The sequence below is a fragment of the Asparagus officinalis genome, chromosome 6, assembly GCF_001876935.1.
Source record: "Asparagus officinalis chromosome 6, Aspof.V1, whole genome shotgun sequence".
Taxonomy (NCBI): Eukaryota; Viridiplantae; Streptophyta; class Magnoliopsida; order Asparagales; family Asparagaceae; genus Asparagus; species Asparagus officinalis.
Genome location: NC_033799.1, coordinates 946,460 through 955,948, shown reverse-complemented (window position 1 = coordinate 955,948; position 9,489 = coordinate 946,460). Strand labels below are relative to the sequence as shown.

Genomic DNA, 9,489 nt, shown 5'->3' with positions numbered 1-9,489 from the left:
AGCATGAGGGATGATGGAGTGTCGAGGACTTGAAAGACAGATGCCGCCAAAGAAGAAAGTCTCAAAGACTTAGTCAAAAAATGGCACGTGAGCCACCTTCCATGTCTTTAAGCTCCAAGGTAATGTGTGACCGAGCCGCCGAGCTGGCACAAACAACAAACCGGCGCCGAGGGTCACACCTGTGTTCCAAAGTTCAGCATGCAAGACCGGTGAACCCGGACTCAAGTTCAAAAATGTAGGGTCCACGCCCCACATCTCCAGAGCAGGATTATGGCACATATCTTCAACAACAGGTCCTCGCATGGAAAATCCGTTCACAGCTTGCTTTCGAAGCGAGTGGCAGAGAACAATCGCTTTGTGACAAGGGAATCAACAGGCTCCAAGATCAGAGTTAGAGATCCAAAGTATTTCCGAAAATTCGTCCGGCAGTCAACCGCGAACTTTCGAAACTTTGGAGGGGGTTCTGTATGGGCGGGAGGCTGTCTAAAAATCACATATAGATAGTTAATTCGGCCTCATCAAACACCGATGATGGAAAAAAGTTTTTTTAAAATATAATCTTGACGACCTTCCAGAAGGCTACAATTTTGAGGACTTTCACCGTAGGAAGGTTTACATCTGACGACTCTTCACAACAACTGAATGAAGGGCCCCATTCAACAGCATTCACAATCAACATCGGGAGTTACAATGACGACTCTCATATTTTCAAGGAACCACGACGAGATTATCAAGAGGAGATCTGTGTCAAAGCTCTAGCAACAGAGACTACAAATTGAGGTCGTCTTCATAATTAAACATGGGCGATATGCTCTCAACCATAAGGAATTTGGCTACCAACGGAGAAGCGAATTCTTGATGGCCGCCGTCTCGGTGCGTAGATAGCTGCGATTTTCATATATAATTTCGTCTAATTCGGACTTAGGTTTGAAATTATGACCTGTTCTTCGCAGCAAATTGATGTTCTGAGGGGTCCGTGCTGGCAAGACTCGGACTTCAACATCAGAACATGACTTTAGCAGCTGAAGCCCGCAAGGCCGCGGGCCTAAGGAGTTCGCGTCTGGCATTAGCAGAGTCAAAGCGCACGATGCTGCAACTCTGCGGTTTTCAACATCAAAACGCATGAGTTTACATCGCTAAAACAGACACTGTGGCGTTCTTCAGCCTTTAAACAGGCTCAACTCTGCGTTTTCAATCTAGATAACGCAGAGTTTAATCTTCTAAAAACAGCACAACTGTGGCGTTTTCAGCGCTTTAAACAGGCCAACGTGTGCGTTTTACAGGCCACTGTGGCGTTGTATGGCGCTCAAGCTGTGCGTTTTAGCCTGAAACAGGCCAACTGTGCGTTTACAGGCCAATCTGTTGGGGCGTTTATGGGGCTCACTGTGGCGTTCTACAGGCAACTGTGGCGTTGTACGGGCTGCCATACTGTGGGCGTTTAATGGCTAACTGTGCGTATTTTAAGGCGACGTGAAACGAGGCAAACTGTGCGTTTAGCGGTCAACTGTGGGGGCGTTTATGCTCAACTGTGCGTTTATGAGGGCTCACTGGGGGGCGTTTTTAGGCTGAAACATGCCAACTGTTGCGTATTACGGCCAGGCTGTGGCGTTTTCAGCGCTAAGCTGTGCGTTTTCACCTCAGCTGTGCGTTTCACCAGCTGTGCGTTTTCTAGCCCCCAGCTGTGCGTTTTTTCAACCCTCAACTGTGCGCGTTTCAGGTCAGAAACGCCAGTTCGAGCGCAGACGCTGTTTTGCAGCGTTTAACTCGTTCAAGCACTGATTTGAAACGGGTTTAGAACCGTTTTCTCCCCCATAGATTTTAAAGGGATCAACTACCCCTATCATGGAGAGGATTTAGTGTGGGAGAGTTAACCCCATTAAACCCTCATTAAGGAGATCGATTTAAGGGGGCGTTATACCCTTAAGCGCCCTATAAATACGTCAAAACTCAACTGGTTCGGATCCTCTTTTTTTTTGGAGGGGGAGAGCCTGACTTTTTTGGGGGATCCTTGATCGTAGCATCTTGCTGCGTTCCTGGGCAGGGCACCCAAGGAGTTTTGGAGACCAGGTGCAACAGGGAGGCTTCTTCTTGGCTTATTAACCGGAACTTTCGGTTCAAATCGCTCTTTTTCAAGAGTTCCAAATCGTTCAGAGTTATCAACGTCGATCAGAGTTCAAAACTTGCTCAATGGGGCTAGTTCTTCTAAAACTCGTTCAGAGTTATCAACTCGATGAGCAGTTGCAATTAACTTGCTCTGGCAAGTTTCTGTTCTAAAACTCGTCAGGAGTTATCATACTCGTCAAAGAGTTATTTCAAAACTTGCCGGCGCAAGTTCTCCAACGGGCCGTCAAAGTGCGGTGAGACGCATGACATCGTTCCCACGTGAATCAGACGTTCGGATCGTCCAACGAGAAGCCAACCGACGCGATGCATGTCGAGGACGGCATCTCCATGTCGCCACCCGTGAAAGAGACCCAAAATTAAACAGAGGGGAGAATGCGAATTCATTCTCCTCTCTTTTGTAATCGGAACAAAATTGTAATTGATTTTGAGAAGGAATACAAGTCTAATTTTTTTTCATTATTTCTTTTACTCAAATTTCCAACCAGACATATGCAAGATTGTATTGTCCCGGCCATTCACGTATGTATTCAGCCGTGAGATGGAGCTAGTGAGGAGAGTCGGAAGGAGTTGCCCGCGGAGCTTCACAACCCGAACACAATATCGGGTAAATACCGGTGACCTATCTAGTACATTTATGTCATTTAACGTACCAGGTAAACCAAAGAAAGCATGCCATATCCACAAATCATATGACGCAACTGCTTCAAGGATAACAGTAGTGGTGCCCTTGTGTCCACTAGTAAATTGCCCTTGCCAAGCCTTAGGATAATTCTTCCACTGCCAATGCATGCAATCGATACTTCCAATCATACCAGGGAAACCACGCTCCTGACCAACTTTGAGTAACCTCTGCAAGTCTTCCACATTTGGTCGTCTCAAGTATTCATCTTCAAACAAGGCAATTACTCCGTCACAAAAATTTCTAGTACACTCAAGTGCAGTTGTTTCCCCTATCTTGACGTACTCATCACAAGCATCTGCTGCAACTCCATATGCGAGCATGCGTATGGCAGCTGTACACTTCTGGATAGGCGTCAAACCAAGCTTTCCTGCATTATTGCGCCTTTGTGTGAAGTAGTTGTCGTAGTTTGACAAAGAGTCTACAATTCATAGAAACAAAGGCCTTTTCATTCGATACCTTCGTCGGAACTACATATCAGTGTATGTGCAGGACTCATCAAAGTAGTCTGCCATGAGCCTCTGATGAGCAGCTTCATGATTCCTATATATGGAGTTTCTCTTACGCGGTTGCTCGTTTCTACTTTGCAACTCTTCAAGAAGTTTTTTCTGCCTTTCGAGTATGGCTTTTTGCATCTCGAACTGTTGTCGAAAGTACTCTTCGAAATTGAAGTCATTTAGGGGTAGATCCATTGGTGGATAAGTGTTGATAATGAGTGGTTTTCATATGATGTGTGGTTTCCTATTTATAATGAATGACCTCCGGATTCAATCATTTTATTTAACAATATTGAATGTAAAGATTGGGTATCCAATAATGTAAATTCACATGTTGATGTCGGAAGTTAGTGGGTAGTGGATGGACAAGTCACATTCAATGTCAGAAGTTAGTGGGTGGAATAGTCACGTTCAATTTTTGTAGTATAGTGGATGGACAAGTCACATTCAATGTCAGAAGTTAGTGGGTGGAATAGTCACGTTCAATTTCAGAAGCATGAAACACACATTACAATAATTGAAACAATAGTGCAACACAGATTATGCAAATTTTTCTTCAAACAACTCCTTCTTCAACATCCTATATGCATATTCATCTTCATCATCCCGATCTTCTTTGTTCTTCAAGATCATCCACATTTTCATCTTCTCAATACGTGCAACTTCCTTCTGACCTGCAGCAAACTCCAGCATGGCGGAAACAGTATTAGCCATGTTCTGTTCAATGTTGTCATTCTTAGAGGTTAATTTCGACAACTCCTCTTCAATGGAGAATTTTGCTTTTCTAGAAGTGGATGCTTTACTTGAGGAAGCTTTAGATTTCTTCTTCGATGCATCCCTCCCCTCTGGACGTACAAGTGAGGGGAAAGGAGATTCAACGTCCTCACCACTACTTTTTCTTTTAGATCCACTACTGCCAGATTCATTTGCTCCTGTCATATATTTTGGTTGATGACGAACTAGCTTCCACTCATCCAACAACGTAAACCTCGCATTTTCATTCTCTTGGTACAACTCTACAGCCTTGGATATGTAATTCTCATCGGACCAACCGCTTCGCCTCTCCTTGCATGCAGCACGATAACAACCAACAAAGCTGCTTATCTTTTTATTCAAATGTCGAAAATGAGCAGAACACCGCCCTGAAGTCCTCTGTTTCCCACTTTGTGTGCGCTCGTTCACATAGTCTGTAATTTTACCCCAGAAAGTATCGCCCTTTTGATTTATCCCCAATTCACTGTCATTGCTAACATGAAAATAAGCCGTTAGTAAGATTTTGTTCTCCTCGGTGCTCCAAGTATCGTAACTTGTTCTCTTGGCTGATTGTTGAGTTGGTGGTAGAAAACTATGGGGAGTATCCCCTCCAGCAGTTTCCAACGAAATCTGGGTGGAAAATTCTGGAATATCAGTCGATCCGCTACTGAAACGGGGTGTGTTTGGATCAATAGTCGGATCTGTGCTTGGATCATTCATGTGGCCTGGAACATAGCTATTTCCAGTGACTGGTGGATAGCCATAAGGCATATAAGGATGGTTGTATGGGTATTGCATGCCAAAATTTTGTGGCATCATATACGACATTGGAAAATTGGGGTGCAGCCCCATATTCTGAGTACTTTCCGGGCGTTGCATATTTGGATTTTGAGGTTGCATATTCGAATTCTGGGGTTGGTTGGGAAAATTGTAGTTCATGGAAAAATTAAAATTTTGTGAAGGATCTATGAAGAAGGATGAAGTTTCTAAAAAATAATGAAAATAGGGTGTAAAAAACTCGAATTTTTTTTGTTGTCCAAATGACACAAACTTAGGCTCTATTTATAGAGCTCGAAAAATGAAAAATATTGATATAAAAATTAAATATCAATTTCAGTCAATTATGGGCCAAAATATTAAATTAAATAATATTTATTTTAGTACACTGGTGGACCGTGCTTTTCTTTTACTTTTTTTTTGATTTCTAGTACACTGGTGAGACCGTGCTGTGCTTTTAATTTTTTTTTTTGATTTCTAGTACACTGGTGGGACCCACACATTTAGATTTGCCCATGGGCAATTTTTGCTCTCCAAAACTTTCTCTCTCCGGTTGCTTTCCATTTGCTTCCCTGCTGTACAAAATATTTCCTCATTTGCTCTCCTGCTGCTGATGGTCTTAGTTTTAAAAGCACGTTGCTCCAGTAATTATGAGATTTGCTTGACTTACTGTGTTAATCCAACTATCCTTTCTTGTTTTTCATCTCAGGTGCTTATGTATAAAGGAGCAGGTGCGCTGGGGGAAGTTATTGAGAATGCTGAGTTGTATCCCATACGAGGCCTCTTTAACTTCAGCAGTTTCTTCCATGACATCGATGATTATTACTATTGCAGAAATGGGTATGAGCGTGGTGTTTCCACTGGTTGGAGAGCTTTGAATGACTTGTACAATGTAAGGATGTCTTAGATTGAGTTGTTAACTGCCTTCTTTTGATGAGGAATAACAGTGGGTGCATTCTAGTCCCTTATTTTTATGAATGATCCAACAATGCTAGTTAGTCGTACCCCTACTAGCGCACCAGCCTTCTAGCTAGTTAGTGATGCCCCTACTTATGCACCAGCCTTCCAAAACTTATGGAAACTCCTTGTTTGTACATCTTTATCTCGGAGTTCAATGCATCTCCGGAGGGTATAAAACAGTTTTGTTTCCTTTTTTTTCAAATCTTTTTGTGGAGTTCCTGTGCTGTATGTGGAACATGTTTGGTGAGAAAAGCTTAAACATTGTTCTTGATGATAATGGAGAAGAAGCAACAAGATGATGCTAACCTCGAGGTCATGTTTAAATCAATTTTCTTCTTGGATGTTATGCAAGTTTTACCACTATTGTTCTGAATGGTTTTATTTTTTTTTTTAATTTTTTTATACTGGATCACCAGCGGCCTCCAAATCAGTGAGACTTCTACTTCTGCATTTTATAAATTAGTCAACAATGCGAAGTTACATATTACTATAAGTTAACACAAGGATCGGCATGTAGTCCATAGATCTTCGCATCTGTTATGAATGATTTCACTGAGATTATTTATGATGATATCCATGGTCAGTGTCAGTTACTAGTGATTTAGTATTAATTGGTGAGATTAGGAGCGGCATGAAGAAGTTTTAGAATCTAAAGGAATTAGAATCAACAAAAATGAAATACAAGGAAACTGCGAGGAAAAAAAGAAAAGAGTGTAGAAATGCAATATTTTGACGGCATTAGTCTTTTATCTTCTTTAGATTTCCTAGAGAGATGCACTTCTTTTGGATGGTAGTATGGTTCAATGAGTTAAAATTGCGGCAAGCTTGCTCATAATTAAGCACAAAACTATTGTTCTGATATGCTTGCCTTCTATCCTACAGGACAGAGACTGAGTATGTGAGTCAGATGCTAACCAAGATCAAACGTTTTGCTGAACATCATTCATGTCATGTATGGTTCGTTGCGCATCCCAGACAGGTAATCCATTTAATTGCTGGTAGTTCCAAATGTTAGAACATGCGTGTGATTTATACTCTTCTACCTAATTTTTTTTTTCCAAAGCTTCAACAATGGGGAGGTGGTGCACCAAATCTGTATGATATTAGTGGAAGTGCACATTTTATCAATAAATGTGATAATGGTATTGTCATTCATCGGAACCGGGATGAAAAAGCCGGGCCTCTTGACCGCGTTCAGGTTCGCCTCAGTTTGCAGCATAGGGAGCTTTGCAAGTTTGCATTACCTTATGCTCACTAATAATTATCTACTTGTAGGTTTGTGTGCGCAAGGTACGAAATAAGGTAATAGGGAATATTGGAGACGCTTTCTTATCATATGACCGGTGAGTTTTCTTGTCCCTTGTTTTATTGTTTCTTTATCTAGTCTTGATATGCAAAACTAATTTACATAATACTTCCTGTCTTCTATAGAGCAGTGACATTTCTGTGTATGTGTCCTCAAATTGGTCTCACCTATGAATTAGGTCAGAGAACCGCGTAGAAGTGTTTTATTTTCTCTTGCTTAACTTGCTGGTTGCTTAATCTACTGATTATTGTTCATCAGTGATAAACTTTTAGCCCTACGTAATTGACAAGAGACTAGGTATCAGTTCTCCGGACGAAATGGAGAGATGACAAGTGAAGATGACTAAATTTGTTCCAGAAACTTTTTGCATTCATCTTTCGCAGGCATTGACCATTGACACATCTTGACTGTAGTTCCCTGGACAAACAAAAAAAAAGTTTTGCATTTTCTATTTTCTTGGAGTTTCTACGGCACCCATAGCACAGTACACATTTTGCTCCCTGGACATTTATCTTAATCTAGTGCTTTTTTCCACAATAACACCAGAGGCTACTACAAACTCAACAATCATGGTTTTGTGCAGGATTACCGGAAAGTTTATGGATTTAGTGCTGGAATAGTAATAATAATTTGCCCTTGAACATCCAATACAAATTATGTAATAATATTGTAATGTTAATAAATTTAATTGTTGCACATAATTTGGTTATTATTTATATAATTGTTATATATATCCTTAGAAGTTATTTTTGTTAGATCATGCATTGTGATGGTCACTTGTTTGGAGATATGATCTAACTTAGAAATTTCTTAAATTTGTGCTTAACCTATAACTAGTAAAGGATAACTTTGTTATAACAGGTTATTATGCATGACACCGATATATGAGATATGGTGGTGGGTCTCAACCATCGAGAATGGAGATTCTCCGGGTGTATGTCATAAGCACGCATTATGATGTGTGTAGCACTAGACCGTATTTGAATTCTCTAGGATGAGTCACCTAAGAGATAGAGAGTTCAAATTGTTACATGGTCCCTTTGACTTGATGATATTATCATTTTCGATTTGATAATTTAGTATGCTTTGATGCGATGGTTAAGCTTGTTTAGCAAGCGCTACACAACCTGAAACATTGGGTTGCTAAATTTCATTTAGGAAAATGATGGATGTCTAGATAGGATCCAGTATGCTCATTATGATGAGTTAATTTATTATGCATTCCCATGAAGCTATTAAATTCCTGCCGGCAGGTAGCTTTGAAAATATTTTTACAAAATTTATTTTCTTATAAAAAATAAAATATTTTGATGTTTCAAAATAATTTTTATTTATGTTCATGGGAATTGCAAATTTAGGCATGAGCAAATAGGTGAGTTGTCCTGCTTAAAAGAGTTGCCTAAAATAAATGATACTGGAAGGGATTGAATGTAAGATATTATTTATTAATAATTAATCCCATATTATGGAAGAGCTTTTATGAACAATTGGTCGGATAGGGATTTGATTGTTAAATTAAAATTATTAATTTGATTAATAATTGGTTCTTGATATGGGACCCAATTGGTCTCACTAATGTCATTAGAAGAGGTATACATGCAATACAATTCTATTTCTATCCTTAATTGTTATGGATAAAGTTTTTGAATAAATCTATTTCTATCCTTAATTGTTATGGATAAAGTTTTTGAACAAATCTATTCTATCCTTAATTGTTATGGATAGAGTTCTAGATAATTATGAATTGTTTAAAGTTAAAATCTCTAAGACTAGTGTAATCCTATAAATAGGGTTCATATGTAGCCTTATGAAGGGTTAAGAGAAGAGATTCAAAATCTTATGAAGATAATATGAAGAAATAGATTTTTGAGAACCTATCTCTCAGTATTGCTCCTCTACGGTGACGGGTGGATTTCAATTGGAGGCTTTTTCTCTTGAGGAAGCTATTTTGGATTGATCTCGTGACAGATTATTGTAGAAATTCGGAAAGCGTTTCAGGTATTCTTCTAATATTTAATTAATTTTGATTAATAGTCATGATATGCTTTTTCCGCTGCGTTGTATGTCATGATTCCAACATTTAGATGATGATGCCCGAAGTAAGTAGATTTAGCACAATACTTAAAAAAAAAGTCCATGTCGGATATGTTCGTGAGAGAGCCACCTAACGGTATACAGTGCAATACAAAAAGAACAGGATCTTTAACGATGTATCTTCAGAGCTTGCTGTGTACTTAAGATTGCAGCAGTTTTACATCCAGTTTGAGTGTGTAGTGGTCGGTGCCACCAACCATTTGTATGCTCATCGGTATGAATCAAATGTTAATATTATTTTTTTCGAGATTCTTTTTTGTTACTCAATTTTACATGAGTTCCATTGTTAGTGCTGTGTA

At 39.7% G+C, this 9,489-nt stretch overlaps 3 protein-coding genes across 5 annotated transcripts; 1 reads left to right on the top strand and 2 right to left on the bottom strand.

The window, feature by feature from the left end:
• Positions 2,590-3,495, bottom strand: LOC109844663. Its single transcript, XM_020413776.1, has 2 exons — positions 3,369-3,495; positions 2,590-3,224 (listed from the first exon to the last, which is right to left on the bottom strand). Exons 1-2 carry the CDS (start codon positions 3,493-3,495, stop codon positions 2,590-2,592), a joined length of 762 nt encoding a protein of 253 aa, XP_020269365.1.
• On the bottom strand, positions 3,841-4,905 carry LOC109844662. The gene has a single exon (XM_020413775.1). The coding sequence runs from the start codon at positions 4,903-4,905 to the stop codon at positions 3,841-3,843; it is 1,065 nt and encodes a 354-aa protein (XP_020269364.1).
• Positions 5,544-9,489, top strand: LOC109844858 (twinkle homolog protein, chloroplastic/mitochondrial-like). Of its 3 annotated transcripts, none has more exons than XM_020414018.1 (6): positions 5,544-5,722; positions 6,673-6,769; positions 6,854-6,988; positions 7,081-7,133; positions 7,680-7,699; positions 9,175-9,489. In XM_020414018.1, the coding sequence occupies exons 1-6, from the start codon at positions 5,709-5,711 to the stop codon at positions 9,201-9,203; spliced, it is 348 nt and encodes a 115-aa protein (XP_020269607.1). In that variant the 5' UTR covers positions 5,544-5,708; the 3' UTR covers positions 9,204-9,489. The 3 variants fall into 3 exon arrangements, with proteins under 3 accessions (XP_020269607.1, XP_020269606.1, XP_020269608.1); XM_020414017.1 differs by having other exon boundaries at positions 7,066-7,133; XM_020414019.1 differs by lacking the exon at positions 7,680-7,699 and having other exon boundaries at positions 7,066-7,133; positions 8,887-9,489.